This window comes from Etheostoma cragini, chromosome 6, assembly GCF_013103735.1.
Source record: "Etheostoma cragini isolate CJK2018 chromosome 6, CSU_Ecrag_1.0, whole genome shotgun sequence".
Lineage (NCBI taxonomy): Eukaryota > Metazoa > Chordata > Actinopteri > Perciformes > Percidae > Etheostoma > Etheostoma cragini.
In genome coordinates, this window is record NC_048412.1 from 11,001,368 (window position 1) to 11,018,328 (window position 16,961).

Consider the following 16,961-nt stretch of genomic DNA (forward strand, 5'->3'; position numbering starts at 1 on the left):
AAAGCCTCATTGCACGTTATCGCAAACGCTTGGTTGCAGTTGTTGCTGCTAAGGGTGGCCCAACCAGATATTAGGTTTTATAACACTTAAGTGTGACAAACATGCAAAGGAACAGGAAATGAGGAAGGGGGCAAACACTTTTTCACACCACTGTATGTACTGTGCTGCTTTCTTTTCAACAATTTTCTGTCTTTACTCTTCCAAACTGGATGCATTGACAAAGAGGATGAAGGACAGAGAATGTGAAAGACACAGTGAATAAAGATGGAAGTAGTATCATGAACAAAAGATAGAAATTGTTTTTTTCATAGATGTTGTCTGATTTGTTCTACATTCTCAGGACACAGAATGTGCTGCAAGTGCAGTTTTATGCCAGCTATACAGTGAAAAGGGAGAACAGTGTTTAGCCAGGGGGCTTGGTTAAGGTCCTGGTGTCAGTTGTCCTTTCTGCTTAAGTGTCATCACTCAGCAAAACACTGAATCTCCACCAGCTTTAGCATTCTTTAGCTGTGCCTGAGCACCAACCAACCTATGGAAAGTCATATCATATCAGTTTTATTGTGTGATGAATTGAATGTGAGGGTAAATAAAAACTGGTTTGTGAGGAGGCACATTTTTAACATCATGCCTATGAAATTGAACTGTCTATTATGTTTGTTCAGGTGCTACATCACCCTAGCCCAGGCTCTCGGAATGAGTATGGGTGGAGCCCCTGCTGGTCCTGCAGGAACAGGTAAGACTTGTGCCTAAATGTATAATGTTGAGGAACAATGTGACTATGAAATAGCGATTTTACCCGATTAGAAAAACTTTCTGAGGCAGGAGGGAACACGCATGACAGTGGTGGTATACTGGTTGATAGATGGTGGGACTTTGGTCTGGCAAACACAAACCGTCACTAGTTTGGCAGTATTAAGCTAAAGTGAAATTGCATCAGGAATATATTATAGTGACAAAAACATTGACTGCATCTCTTTATCTGTCTTGTCCCTTCTAGGGAGATTTTACTTTTTCAGACTCAGATCAAAACAGACAATTATCCAAATGAGTTCATTGGTGGCGCTCATGGACATAATATACTGTATGCAGACTGTGAAAATGGCAAACAGTTCCTTATTTTAAGGGATCAATAACCAAACAATGTTGGCAACCTATCAACTAAACAGATACATTTAGTAGGTGTTTTGGTTGTAGAATTTGTTTTAAGTATTGTTGCATGTCATGTGAAAGATCTGCCTTTTGTTATTAGGTAAGACAGAGACCACCAAAGACATGGGCCGCTGTCTGGGAAAGTATGTTGTGGTCTTCAACTGTTCTGACCAGATGGACTTCAGAGGGTTGGGGAGAATATTCAAAGGTAAGAGTCACAAGGCAAATTATTACAAGGAATGGAGTTGTACGTTTCATCAATTAGGAACAAGGTGATCATACAGTTGAATGTGTCTGTATTCCAGGTCTGGCTCAGTCTGGTTCGTGGGGCTGTTTTGACGAGTTCAACCGCATTGACCTCCCAGTTTTGTCAGTTGCGGCCCAACAGATTGCAATAGTTCTCACCTGCAAGAAGGAACGTCGCAAAAACTTTCTCTTCACTGATGGAGACAATGTTGATATGAGCCCTGAGTTTGGCATCTTTCTTACCATGGTCAGTAACACAACAGTGCCATTATTTAAAGATTTTGATAGAGAATGCAATTAATGTTGTTGTACTGATATAGTCTCCTTGTCTCACAATCCTTTTCAAAAATAATACATTTTTATAAGTATTTAGTATATATGTTGTACAGTATATCATATAAGTATTTAGTATAGTATATACACAAGTGTAAGAAGTATGTGTGTGTGTGTGTGTGTGTGTGTGTGTGTGTGTGTGTGTGTATACTATAGAAACAGTGATCAAAGGCGAGCTCTGTGGAGAGGAGGGCCATAGGGATTTAACTCATTAACGCTTGCTGTGAGCTTTAATGATGTTCCAGCGTTAACTTGTGTTTTTTTTTGTATAGCCAACATGAGTAAACAAATAAAAACTCAACAGGAGGCCTGCACATATAGTTGGTAAATTGTACAAATTCTGTCTCATGTTGTCCACATGTGCTTTTTTGTAATTACTTAATGTATCATTTGTAACATAATAATCTGAGATCTATATGTTGTATGTAATAAAATATGCAAAATTACATTTCCTCATAATAATCATTAAAGCCCCCCCCCCCATTTACAACTCCTCTTCTCCCTTCTCTTTCCTTGAAAATCAGAACCCAGGTTATGCAGGTCGCCAGGAGCTTCCTGAGAACCTGAAGATCAACTTCCGCTCTGTGGCCATGATGGTTCCTGACCGTCAGATCATCATTCGGGTAAAACTGGCCAGTTGTGGGTTTATCGACAACATGGAGCTGGCCCGCAAGTTCTTCACTCTTTACAAGCTGTGTGAGGAGCAACTCTCCAAACAGGTAAACAATAGATGAGATTGGAGTGCAAAATGTGAAACATTTTCTTCTTGTGTTACATCATTACATTTGTTTTAATTCTTTTTTTATAGTGTTCAGATGTTAGCATCTGCTAAATTTTTACTGCCCTGCCTTTTGTCTTTATACGGTATCGAGATATATATATATATATACTGTATATCTATTATTGGGTGGATCACAGCAAACACAATGCAAAGGTGCATTCTGGAGAAAAGAAAGCTTTGCCCACTACATCCATACAAAAGTATTTAATGACAAAGCCAAGTTTTTGGTCACTAAAAAACTTTAAGGGAATCCCAGGGCTCATAATGACATAAAATAAAGCACACCTGTGCTTTGTTAAGCAGATACACATGGGAAACAAAGTTCACAATTATATTTCCCAAGATTCCAAAACACAGGAAAACCCACAAATACAACTACAAACATTTTTCTCACTTCAACTATCTGTGCAGGGCCTTCATTTTTCCGCTACTGCTTTTTTTCTTTCTCTGCTAGATTTCTCTATTAGTGCCTAAGACTTAATGCATCACAATGTGGGGGTCATGGTATGTGCCTCAGGTCTGTGTCTCATTTAAAAGTTAGTTCTTGGTTTTTAGTCAAATTATTTGTTAAGCTGTCGTCTACATTATTATTTAAAGGTCCCATGACATAGTGCTCTTTGGATGCTTTTGTACAGACCTTAGTGCTTATGACCTCATAAGGAGCAAATTTCCAGATCGGCTCATCTGAGCTTTCATTTTCTCAAAGGCAGAGCAGGATACCCAAGGCTCGGTTCAAAACTATTGCCATTTCTAGCCCTTGGGGGACCAAAGGCAGGCGGCGGGAACGCATATTACTTTTTAAAAAACCTCATAAAGTGAGATTTTCCTGCCATGGGACCTTTAACTTGCAGTGAAGATTATTAGAATACGTGTAAATGTGTGTTGCAGAGGCTTGTTGACACTGGATGAGAATAGATAAAGCTGTCTGCAAACATATAATTATGAATGACTGTGAATCTAAATTAATATTTGTGGTTGTCCAGGTTCACTATGACTTTGGCCTACGGAACATCCTGTCAGTACTGCGAACCCTGGGAGCAGCCAAGCGAGCCAATCCCAGTGACACAGAGTCCACCATCGTCATGAGGGTCCTCAGGGACATGAATTTATCTAAGCTGGTCAGTCTAGAACAGAACATAATACAATGGGGCATACTTTTGATTTGCAAAACAAATTTGGATAATAGAACAATTAAAATTTGCAATTTACATAAAGAAGAATAAATTAATGAATAAAAATCTAAAGTCAGTAATCAAAGATATTAGAACTGGGGGCTAACGTGCTAACAGAGAGACAGGGGTGTGCTAGCTTGCTAAATTAGCATTAGAAATAAACAATTGCAGGAAGATCAAAAATAGATTTGAGATGAATCATCTCAGTGTTTTTTTTAAGTTTGTTGCTAACTTGTGTGTGTGTATGGATATGTATGTTTGTGTTTGTTAGATTGATGAGGATGAGCCACTCTTCCTTAGTTTGATTGAGGACCTCTTCCCAGGCATCCAACTTGATAAAGCAGGCTACCCTGAACTAGAGGCTGCCATCGACTTACAGGTACAGTAGGGAAGTGAGTGACTGATGAGTTTGTCTCTGTTGGTAAGGGAGAGATAAATACTGTAGGGAGAAGGATGGAGGAACAAAGGGAGAAAGTGAAGAAGGACAACACAGGACTGTGAGACATCTTTCAAATATATGGCACCCAAAGGCATACAAATGATGTCTGTTACCATTTGTCGAGGACCTAACCAAAGTGTGACAAACACAGTGCAGAGATAATGGAAAGTAAAATGTCAATAAATGATATCCTTGTGTTAGCATTTTCTTGCATTTTGTGCCTACATCCCTGCAGTAATGTACGCTTGTCGTAATTATATTGCATCTATCTTCTTTACATGTTTGATTCTGTCAATACATTACAATACACTATACAGAACACGTCATAATGCTTTGCACTCTAAATGCTTAGTGTGGTAAGTCTGTGTATACTGTAATTGTGCTCCCTCAGGTTGAGGATGCAGATCTGATCAGTCACCCTCCCTGGAAGCTGAAGGTCATCCAGCTGTTTGAGACTCAGAGGGTCCGACATGGCATGATGGCCCTGGGGCCAAGTGGGGCCGGAAAGACAACTTGCATACAAACCCTGATGAGAGCTATGACAGGTAGGATTTTTTGCATGTTTCAAAATATATTTAGGAAAAGAGACACAAACTTGTGATACACTGGCCGATGTTGAAAGATGTATGTCTGTGTTTGAGCAACAAAGACAGACAAAGCAAATATATTTTCTACTCCTTTTAAACTTTAGACACCTCACAGATCACTGTGCAAGTTATTGTTTTTGTTTTAAACATGTTGTGTGTTAGATATGGGTACCTTACAAAAGTGGGAGTTAATGTTTCTGTCAATGTCTCTCAGAGTGTGGTCAGCCTCACAAAGAGATGCGCATGAACCCAAAAGCCATCACAGCACCTCAGATGTTTGGTCGATTGGATGTGGCCACAAATGACTGGACTGACGGCATTTTCTCTACACTGTGGAGGAAAACACTGAGAGCAAAGAAAGGTCAGGTTGCTTACTTGACATTGGTTTTATACTTGGAGGTAAGCTGAGCTGACATTTAGAATATAGGCAATTATAAACGAGCATTTGTTGCAGACAACAGTTCTAACTCATGTAAATGGAAAAACATGTTTTTTGTAAAGTAAACATTTGGTGAGCATTTGCATTGTATAGCTAAATGTATTAACTGCTTTCTTGGGAAGCATGGCTTCAAAACAGCATCCTCTCCGCTAAGTTTGCATAAGAGGAAGAGCGAAAACATCCCAAAGGGATCCCTGCTGAGTTAGATATTCATCAAATAATTAGTACTCCTGGTATCTAGGGTTTTCTTGTCTTTGGAAACATTGGGGAAACCAGAATTTTCTTAGGTTGCAGATAAGTTAAAGTATCTTGGGACCTCCTTGCATGCATAGTTCAAAGCAGCACCAACAGCTGTTTTATCTTTCTACTCAGCCCTAATCCTACACACTTCATTAAAAATGTATGTGTGCATTGGTGTGCAAATACTTTGTGTTTGCTATTATGTGTCAAAATATGCATTTGTTGTATTGGGTTTAAGTTTTCATGCTGTTTTGCTTATCTTTGAGCAGGATTTAATTCATAAATTTGTCACTTGCCTTTGCACAGCCGCTTTGTGTACATTCTGTTCAATTGTGCTGCTTGTTGCTTTTAGCAAAATCCAGTAGAATAAGGTGGCCATGTGGAGCTGTTACAGCACTCCTGAGTTGAGTATTTTACAAGGAAATGAATGCCTTGTGAAAACAGTCTGTGGGTCCTAACTTGCACCTGGCACAGCGCAAAGCCCAAGGCAAGTGTCTTTGCTCGTTCAAGACCAAGGCAGTTGTCAATTTCCCATCCACAACCCTCTTGGTTTAAATAGCAAATGCACTGGCTCATCTGCGCGCCCAAGGGCGTGCTGGTCTTACAGGGAGGTGTGTTCAGGTGCATTCTTTGCGTATTGCTATCTTGAGGCCGCAGAAAGTGATTGCACCATTGACCAACAACAACCTGGTGTAAACTCAATAATGCAGCATTTAACTTTTTTTAACATCATATTGGTAAAATGCGCCTAGGCTTGTGCACAGCGCACACACTCTATGCTTGTTTCACACAGGGATACAAAAGATAAAACAATTTATATGTATTCCAATGTGAAAAAGTATTATGATATATCCGCTTGCTGGCTTTCACTACACGCACAAGCAGATGAGTTTCTTCACTTGAAAATCTCTCCTTCCTGCTTACCAAATCCGCCATCATAATAGCAATGTGTAAACATCACTCTGTGCGCTTAGATGGTTAAAATAGGGCCCTCTATGTACATTGTGATTCAACAGATGCAGCAACAGCATCCCAAGCATGATTTATTTTCCTAAGAACGTCTTTGCAGAGATGCAGCCGATGATGACTCGAGTCCATAAAAGCGGTCATATTAGTAATTCATTATTTTGACTTCAAATTGTGAGTCATTTAATGTTAGGTCAATGATGACAGAGCAAAATTAAACATCTGCATCAGACCATATTTGCGTCACATCTTGTGGGGTTTTGTATTGAAGTTTTGGTTGTCTTATTACAGGAGAGGAAGTAAAAACAATACTTAAAGTTCAGTTCTTGTGCAAAGTTTGAGGTTGTTTTTGTATTGTAGAACCAGACCAGATGGGCAAGGTGGCATTTTGAAGCACACACAGCAGTGCACCTACACTCTAAAATCTATGTTATTAACAGATGCAGTGCCAACCGACTCTATTCACTAAATGCATATTCAGAGGCCTTTTGATTCTACCAACTAGCAAGTTATTGGTGAAAGCATCAGACAATGCATCTTATCTTTTCCATATCCACGTAGGCAAACAAAAACCCTGTTTTCTATCTCAGGAGAGCACATCTGGATAGTCCTGGACGGACCAGTCGATGCCATCTGGATTGAGAACCTCAACTCAGTTTTGGACGACAACAGAACTCTTACGCTGGCAAATGGAGACCGTATCCCCATGGCTACTAACTGTAAAGTGGTTTTTGAGCCACATAACATAGACAACGCCTCTCCAGCCACTGTCTCGCGCAATGGCATGGTGTTCATGAGCTCTTCTGTTCTCAACTGGAGTCCCATACTAGAGGTGAATGGACTAACTTAATAAATGATTTGTGGTGTTTTTTCCCTACATATAATAACTGAAAATTGTGGTGGTTATGATCTGGTATATAACAGTATGTACCGTACCTGCAAAAAACATCCAGATCTTGTGCCGCAAGATTTTTTTATATCATTTGCGTCTTTTTAATGTTTCACCACATTCACAATAACATGTACTGTACTTTACTAAGTTACATTTTCTTACTTTCTTACAAAACGGAAGAAAAAAAGTCATAAATTATAAAAACTGTGTAACTCAGGTTTGGATATCAATAGTAATCAGCTGGTTTGGGTCAGAGGACTTGACAGTTCTGCTGAACCTAAAAGTAAACCCCACACAACTGGGCTATGGTTTGGTACACACGTCACACTGTGATTTTTTAGACTAATGTTATTTGTGTGGCTGTTCTTCTCAGGGCTGGTTAAAGAAACGCTTCCCCCAGGAAGCAGAGGTGCTAAGGGAGCTCTTTTCCTCCTCCTTCTCTGAACTCTACCGCTTCAGTGTGCAGTCATTAGAGTTTAAGATGGATATGTTAGAGGCCTTTGTCATCATGCAGTGCATCAACATGCTGCAGGGTCTCATACCACCAAGGGTAAGGTTACAACAGTTCTGAATTCCCCTCCATTGGACAGACAGCACTAAATGTATATTTGAATGATGAAGATGTTAATTCCTACTGCCATGAAACAACATGAATGCTGGAGTAAAAGGGGGAATGCAAATAGATAGAAGGCATTTTTCAATAACTTGCTGTTCTAAGAAAAGGCTAAACCTGTTGGCTATTGGATATACTTGAGTAGTAAATCTGGGAACTAAAGACAAATGTAAGCTTGGTACTGCAAGTTTGCTACTGCATAGATAAGTGAGAATAAAAGTGCCCAGTTTTCAATCCAAACCAACTGTAAATCACAATGTTGACACCATCAATAAAGCTATTGTAAAAGCCCTTATTATGTCTACTTCATGTAAGTACAACGGAAAACCAGCAACAATAGATTAATTTTATCTTTGCTTTTTTTAAAGACAGTGTGGTTGTAACCATCATTAAGTTATCAGCTGAGTTATAATTAGGTAATACAGGACCCAATGGTTTAGTAGCTTTATTTTAGATGAGAAATGAATTTCCCTTAGAATTCAGTTAATTGTTGAGGGTCTGTAAAAGTTTGCGGTGACCTGTTGAGATGACCTTTGAGGCATCTATTGTGACCATGTTAGATGTTCATGCACTGTGTTATATGCTGTATTCTTTTTATCATTTTGTTTAGGACTATAAACCTTGGGAAAAAGTAAGAGCTTGCATATGTGATTTTTTTTAAATACTTTTGATGTGCTCCCCTTCTCTATTAAATTTGAATCTGTGAACAGGAGCAGTGTGGTGACTTATCCAGAGAGCACTTGGAGCGGCTGTATGTCTTTGCCCTGATGTGGAGCACTGGAGCCTTACTTGAACTGGAAGACCGGAGGAAGATGGAGATGTGGCTCAGAGGGAACGACAGTATCCGTCTAAACTTGCCATCCATTCCTCAAGACAGTGATGACACCATCTTTGACTACTATGTCACAGCAGATGGTATGCATACTTTGATAAATAGATATTATCACCTTTGGTGATGCTAATAATTACACCCCTGTCGCCTCATGCTGCTTTTAATCACAACACTGTCATTTTATCAGGACCACTAACACATCGCGTCTTGTATACCTTCTATACTTTCTATTTACTTTATTCTCAATATAAGTACCTCTAAGATAATTTTTTAAAAACTTTTTTCTATGTTAACTGGGTTTATTTCTGTTGTTTCTTTTGTACTGCTTGTGCTAATCTCTGTCGTATTATTGCATCCACATTTATTATTATTCCAGGTCAGTGGGTCCACTGGAGCACCAGAGTGGAGGAGTACATTTATCCATCGGAATTCACACCAGAGTACAGCTCCATTTTGGTTCCCAATGTGGATAATGTTAGGACAGACTTCCTAATTCAGACCATCGCCAAGCAGGGCAAGGTGAAATTTGCTAATAAAATAACTAAACAAGTGTATATCTGTATACTGCCAGTCCAAATGACAGTATAGATCTATGACAAAGGAGCTGTGAATGGGAACATTTAGTAAACATCTCCCTCTTCATAGTGTCTTTAAGGCATATGGTAAAGGTTTTAAAGAGCATAGCGTCCATTTCATTTCTTCTCTGTTGAGTGTATAATGCTTCATTTATTCCAGGATACATCAATAGCATGGCAGCATGGCTGGATGCACCACATATCATCTAAAATACCGTAGCCATATTAAAGTAGTGGGGTCAATGCTTTACTTGAGAGCCCATCAAATGATTTACCATGTGGCATTTATCAGTAGCAACTGTGTGTATTTATATGTGTGCATGTGTGTAAGAGTCATTCAGATTAGTTACGCCATGAGAGGAGAGTGGGGAGCTTTTGTATGTTGGGGTGTTTGTGAAGAGGTGGTTTGTGTGGGGGTCATATTTTACTTTGGAGGCTCCATTTACTGATAAACCTACATTTTTCCAGAGGCCCATGGATCTAAAACTTAAAGAAAAATGTATTGCTTGAAAAAATCATTTCATTTTTCATTATGTTAAGCTGTGACTACGGCCCGTAAAATCAATAGCTTGATAAGTGTATCTAAACAAATAGAAAACAAAAAAGTAAAATCATTTTTTTAATTTAGCTCTCTGTCTCATTTGCTTTCATGAGGGGTCTGATTTAAATCTAAATTTAGTTTTTCAATGGTTGGAAAGTGTTTAGTAAATTGGCGGACAAGATAAATGTAGTTTCTGTCAACAGTTAAAATCTCAAGTTCAATAGAGTAATTAACTGTGTTGCCATATCACATTAGCCTGGTACCACCAGACTCTCTCGTACATTTCATTTGAGCGGAAGTACGTCGGAAGGCGTAGCCAGGCTTATACCACATTGCATAGAAATTACATAAGCCGCATACACTGTAGAGATTTGTCTTACATGAAACTTTACCCTGACAAAAGGTTTACATTCCCCCTAGGCTGTTTTGCTGATTGGAGAGCAAGGAACAGCTAAGACTGTTATCATCAAGGGCTACATGTCAAAGTATGATCCTGAGACCCACAAGGGGAAGAATCTCAACTTCTCTTCTGCCACCACACCGCTCATGTTCCAGGTAAGGCAGATCTGTCTGTTAACTTTCCTCTTAGTTTTTTTTTATTGCTAAACGAGTGCAATCTACAGTGTGCAAGGTACACATGCAAAACTCTAACTATACTATACTAACTGCATACTATACTCACCTGATCTAAACAGTTCACATCAGCTGCATAACGCATTCCAAGCAACAGAACTCTTAACACATGTCTCAAAACAAACACTATGAACAATCCTCACTGAGATAACACACACTGTCACTCAGAACACACTGAGAGTGAAAACACTAGCATCACACACAAATACACAAAATACTATTCATCTTTACAGTTAGAACAATTTGAGTGACTTCACACGACTCTATAGTTTCATTAATGAAAAGGTATAGATGTAATTAATATACCAATTTTCACGTAAGGTAAACAAGAAGAAATGAAAATAAGCAGTTTGCTTCAATATAGTATTTTGTCTCTAGTATTTTATGGAATTACTGGAAAAAAACTAAAGGTGCATACAGTAACAGTAACAAAGAATAGTGAGACTAATCCTGCCTCTCTCCAGCATCATGCAGCTAGTTGTCTTCCTCACACTGGATCTCTGCATCCTCTCGAAATACTAATGAATGTGGTGTGTCCATTGCTTTCATCTCCATTACTTTCTGAAAAAAGACAAAACAAAGATTTACTAAAGATATAGTGTTTTCACTTTTTTTTATAGCTGTGTATGTAGCCTCAGGCATCTTAACTGGACATATTGGCATCTTTGCTCTTTTACCTCTTTTACCTCCAATGGTACAGTGTATAATTGTTAGTAATTCTTTTTTGGTGATTGTATCAAAAAATGGCTTTCTGTGCTTTCTCTATATAAATACCATATACTGTATGTTCACTACTGTACAGTAACAAGGACTAAACCAGACACTTGCTTAGGCTTTCTGCTAAAATTGCAATCAGCAGTGTTTGATAGGCACCAGACTGAAATCTATTCTGTTTTGAATGCATGGTTAACAGTTTTGACAGTGGTGTGTTAGCATTTGAACAAAATGCTGTAGATCCACTGTATACATTGTGGTTAAAGAGTCTGTATGTCTGTGTGTGTCTAGCAATGTCTAGCAATAAAAAAATGAACTAGAGTTTGGTCCACATGAACTGCCGCAGTGCAGACTGTAGTTAGAGTTTTGCACATGTGGCTGCAGTTGTGCCCGCTGTGGTTTAGCAATCGAAAAAATGTAATTACTTTAGGTTAACAGCTGTCTGTCTCTTTCTCTGCAGTTTCAGCTAAATATGGATGATTTACATCTGTGGTAGCTTGTAATGGCTTGTCATGTCCTTGTGTAGTAACATTAATCTATGTCAAGTCTGATTAATAATGTGCAGGCGTATTGAGGACCACTGTCTTTTTCCTGTACATCGCATTGATCAAGCTGTTACTATGGATTATTCCTGAGTGGAACTTCAGATATGTCTTGTTTTCTGTCGTTATATGTTATCTTTTTTAAATTACTCCCCTGTTTCACTTGTAGAGGACTGTAGAAAGCTATGTCGATAAGAGGATGGGGACCACTTATGGACCACCTGCTGGGAAGAAAATGTCAATTTTTATCGATGATATCAATATGCCTGTCATCAATGAATGGGGAGACCAGGTCAGGAATCATTTTAACCTCAATTTATTGAAATATTAAGAAATAACCTTTCACTAGCTACCTCAATCAATAGTAATTTTCTAGTTATTTCCCTTGTTTTAAATCCACAGAAAGATCATTTCAAGTCATATTTATTAGATCTAAGAAAAGTTAATTTTACACATTTCTGTGACATATTTAAATGATACAATTAAATGAACTCGTGATAAAAGAGAAGAAGAATGCTAATGTAAACTAATAACAAAATAGACCTCTTCTTGATTCAAGTTCTTTTTTTTCCCATCATAGGTGACAAATGAGATTGTCAGGCAGCTGATGGAGCAAAACGGGTTCTTCAATCTGGAGAAACCAGGAGAATTCACTAATATTGTGGACGTTCAGTTTCTAGCAGCTATGATCCATCCAGGAGGAGGCCGTAATGACATCCCACAGAGGCTGAAAAGGCAGTTCTCCATCTTTAACTGCACCCTGCCCTCCAACGCTTCCATTGACAAGATATTTGGTGAGTAAAAAGACTGTGGTGTGGTTTGTATTGAATCTTAATTGAAGGTTAAGGAATGTGTTACCAAACTTGATATTGATGCTACTACAGTGTCAATTTATTAAAATACTACTAATACTAACGTAAATAAAATTACAAAATAACATGACCCATACAGTATTTACTGTCTCTATTACTGTACTTTTGATAGAAATCATATGCTTTGAAAACTTTCCAACCTCAATCTACCCCATCATCAACTCTGTAATATAGGTGTGATTGGTGAGGGCCACTTTTGTGCTCGTCGCGGTTTTGCCAATGAGGTTCGAAACACCGTGCCACGTTTGGTGTCTCTGACTCGCCGTCTCTGGCAGTTGGTCAAGGTCAAGATGCTCCCAACTCCTGCCAAATTCCACTACATCTTCAACCTGAGGGATCTGTCCAGGATCTGGCAAGGCATGCTCAATACCAACGCAGAGGTGGTCAACTCTGTTCAGGTAAGAAGATTTAAATGTGCACTTTATTAACAGGTTTTAATTTGACTGACCTTATTTCTAAAATGTCACATAATTAAGAAAGGCGTTGGACTTCTACTGGTTGGAATAGATTCCTTGACCATGTATAGTATACAGGAATTTTTAGAAGAATGCATGTGACTAAGAATTCAGACAGGGAAAGTATTGCTAAAGTATCTAAAATAATTAAATCAAAAGTTCATGTGACAATAATATTACTATAAATAAGCCTAAATAAGTATCTCTCAACACTAAAAATCAAAACACAAAAAGGTTTTGTGTTTACACTCCAAATATTCCGATCTTAGTTAATTTAACAACATACAAGGTTTTATTAATTTTTCATTGCAATTATAATTTTCAACGATAATGACCGCTATGATATAAAATCATATTTTCCAGGTGCTGATGGCATTGTGGCAGCACGAGTGCAGTCGTGTGATAGCTGACAGATTTACCATGCCTGAGGACGTAGAGTGGTTTGACCAGGCTTTGGCAAAACTGGTAGAAGAGGAGCTTGTTGAGGAGCACAAGAACATACTTGACTATGGACGAGACAGATACTTTGTTGACTTTCTACGAGACGCACCTGAGGCTACAGGTACCGATCAATCAAAAAGGATACAGCACTGAAACATTTCAGCAGTGTTGTTGAAGAATTAGCTTTGTATCATGATTATTTTAATATAAAGTGTTCTTTCCTCACAGGGGAAGAGCCAGAAGATTCAGAGTTTGATTTACCTAAGGTGTATGAGCCTATTGAATCACTTGAGAGTTTAAAGGACCGCCTGAACATGTTTCTGAGCCATTACAACGAGAGCATCAGGGGTACGAGCATGGACATGGTCTTCTTTCAGGATGCTATGATACATCTGGTCAAGGTATTCAAGACTTCAATCATGTAGCCACACTATTGTGTTAACAATTGTATCACAAGCTTTGTATGTTATAGAGTAGAACAAATTATTCTGACAGGGCGTGAATATGTGTTTTAAATGAGGAAAATTAAAATTAACACATTTCTTGTTGCTTTGGCGCAAAATGCATACAGTTAACACACAATTTAAAATGCTTAAACTTCTTGGATTGGATTTTACTGACGAATATTATTTTACATTGTACGTCAGAACAGTTAAGATCATGTTCTAAACCTATTGTAGGCTGTAGTCAAAGTGAACAGCTCTTCATATTGTAAATTGAAAAACAAATAAATACCTGGCATTTTACATGTATTCCAATGTTACTGTAAATGAGAGAAACACAATCAGGGGTTGAGGTTCTTTCAATCATATGACCAAACAGTGACAAAAAAAAAAATAGTTTGCAGTAGTTCATGGCATAGAAGGCCACTGTGTGGCATTACAAGGCACAGCGGAGTGTAGCAGGGCAACGCAGAGCGTTGCAAGATGTAACAGGGCATCGCAGGACATGTAGCAGGACCACAGCATTAGCTGCAAGGAAACATGCTGGGGGAAAAAGAACATAAGGAGTCCGGGCAATGACACCCCAGAGCTAGGCAAGTAACAAGCATTTCTGGGACATGGATGCACACAAATGGAAATATAAAGGAGCTCAGTGTGTCAAAGGAAGTCCCCCGGCAGTCTAAAACTATTACAGCATAACTAAGAGAGACAGGGTAAAGAGAGGAGCCTGGTCGAGCTGTGCTGCCCTGCCTCACTCTAGTTTTATTATATCAATGATTATATGGTAAATTAATCTGACGACTTTGAAGAGAAGCTGAGAAGAGAAGGGGTGCCATGTCTGCGTTGGGGCTGTAATCAACCAAAGAAAATCTTGACTAAAGTAATGAAATTTCGACTTAAAATCGTCTGAGGAGGGGGGGCGGGTGCGGAGGGGCGAAAAAAAATTAATTAGATTAATTAACTGTACTGTCTGTTGCACTGAAATGCCACTCATCTATCGGCGCTGACAATACTGCATCAGCGCGCTTTGCATGTCCTTGCACGGAGGAGGTGTGGTGTGGCGTGCTCGCGCTGTATATTAACAAGTTCTTAAAACCTCAGCCCTTCACAACAGCAATGGGCCTCATATCCTGAGCAATAAAGTCGACAATTCCTTCCGTGATATTATTTTTGCGTTTGGATGGTAGAGGCTTAACATCCAGCGTGGTCTGGGGGGGTTCTGGGGAACGATACCGCCGTTGCGGGAGTGTTCGTCGGTAGTTATACAATTATTATTAGACTATGAAATATGCCAATTCTGATATGTTCATATAGCCTACTCAAAACAGAAAGGGAAACCTAACGCAGACAGGATAGCTTACCGTTTTTAGGTGATTTGCCATCTTTGTAGTCCAGCTGCAATATGCAAACTGTTGCTTGCAAACTTTGCATTCAACTTTTTTCTATTCTATTCTATTATTCTATTATTCTATTATCTATTTTTGTAAAATGCTGCCACACTGCCGATATCTTCGACATGGTAGAGGAGGACTAACTGTAAATTAAACACTCACAATTAAATAAATATTCATCAAACCACTAAAACAAGGCTTTCTAGTTCTATCTTCAATCTGTCCCCAGTGGGTCGGGCTATTCCAAAAAAAGTGAAAACAAGGTGGGTGTTCTAAAGACAGACTGTTACCTGTGAAACAGGGGAGCTCTGAAAACACCCCCATTAGCAATTAGTGCTTTCCACCCATAGACTGTAATGGTCTATGCTTCCACCTGATGAAATAACACAGCAAAAAATCAACCAATCAGAATTTTGGTTGAGCCAGAACTTATCGACCAATGAATCAAGTAGTCGACTGGGAGATTACAGCCCTAGTCTGCGTCTAAACACCCTCCCCTGTCGGTCTAGGACCTAGGCTCCCATTCTACTTTTAGAGACTCTAGGAACCACAAGTAACTCTGAATTCTGGGAGCGCAGTGCTCTAGTGGGAGCTCTTTATAACTTTGTAGGTCAGGAGAAGGATTTTAAATTCAGTCCTGGATTTTACAGGAAGCCAATGCCAAGAAGCTAATACAGGAGAAATATAATCTCTTTTCTTAGTTCTTGTCAGAACACGTGCTGCAGCAATCTTGATTAGCTGGAGAGTCTTAAGGCACTCGTTTGAGCATCCTGATAATAAGGAATTATAGTAGTCCAGCCTGAAAGTAACAAATGCATAGACTACTTTTTCAGCGTCGTTTTGAGACACAAAGAAAGCTATAAAGAGAAATATTGCTGCATGAGGGAGAGGAAGACGAGAACCAGGACAATTGTGTCTCTGTTTCCCTTTTTTCATAAACCGTACATTCTCTCTCTGACTGATGTAAGTCGTGTGCAGATTTGAGCCGCGCATGCTCAGATTTAAACGGTTTACGGCATAACGGCCAATAAATAATAAACTGTTCTCATAAAAAACAATAACAGAAGATGGAAATCATTTCAAAAATGTTTTACCTAGCTATGATTGTTTGATTGCTAACATTATCTCAGACCGCTGTTCAAGTGACAGCCTTTGTTGTGTTTTGATTGCTTGATTTGTAGCCAGCAGTGAACAAACTTTGTTATGTAGGTCATTACAGAAGTCTCTCGTTAGCATCTTGTAAGCTACTTATCGCAAAGACACGCATGCGCAACTCAAATGTGTGACACATTCTATAAAGCTACTTTGACATGGCTCATTAATTTTTGTATTTAATTTCTGCAACAAGATAAACAAAATGCATGCATTTACTAAACCCAACAAAATAAAAATGTAGAGACGTTTCAAGTGAAACTGGTAAATACAATATACTTTAATCTATTAAATAAGGGCAGACCTGACCCACAAAATATTGCAGTTTCTGTAATTCCGCCTGATATTATTGTTTCTATGACACTGGGCCATGACTGACTAAATGATCCTGTTGGGAGAGAACGTGTGTTATCGTTTTGAAAAAATTATGTGATTTTGAGACATGTTTGCAGTGTTTTGGTAGACATAGTGTATTGTGTTATTGTATTTTGAAAATTGAATTGAATTGAAAAA

At 38.8% G+C, this 16,961-nt stretch overlaps 1 protein-coding gene across 2 annotated transcripts in view; it reads left to right on the plus strand.

Annotated features, from left to right (window-relative positions):
- dnah5 (dynein, axonemal, heavy chain 5) overlaps positions 1-16,961 on the plus strand; it is a 113,551-nt gene that overhangs the window by 32,695 nt on the left and 63,895 nt on the right. For both annotated transcript variants that reach the window (XM_034874454.1, XM_034874455.1), the window contains 18 exons: positions 663-733; positions 1,250-1,357; positions 1,455-1,642; positions 2,253-2,447; positions 3,493-3,627; positions 3,953-4,060; positions 4,512-4,665; positions 4,922-5,068; positions 6,943-7,184; positions 7,618-7,794; positions 8,568-8,772; positions 9,066-9,208; positions 10,226-10,360; positions 11,864-11,986; positions 12,275-12,488; positions 12,741-12,964; positions 13,385-13,583; positions 13,691-13,863. In XM_034874454.1, coding sequence (XP_034730345.1) covers positions 663-733; positions 1,250-1,357; positions 1,455-1,642; positions 2,253-2,447; positions 3,493-3,627; positions 3,953-4,060; positions 4,512-4,665; positions 4,922-5,068; positions 6,943-7,184; positions 7,618-7,794; positions 8,568-8,772; positions 9,066-9,208; positions 10,226-10,360; positions 11,864-11,986; positions 12,275-12,488; positions 12,741-12,964; positions 13,385-13,583; positions 13,691-13,863 — 2,941 coding nt within the window. The remainder of the gene's footprint in view (positions 1-662; positions 734-1,249; positions 1,358-1,454; positions 1,643-2,252; positions 2,448-3,492; positions 3,628-3,952; positions 4,061-4,511; positions 4,666-4,921; positions 5,069-6,942; positions 7,185-7,617; positions 7,795-8,567; positions 8,773-9,065; positions 9,209-10,225; positions 10,361-11,863; positions 11,987-12,274; positions 12,489-12,740; positions 12,965-13,384; positions 13,584-13,690; positions 13,864-16,961) is intronic.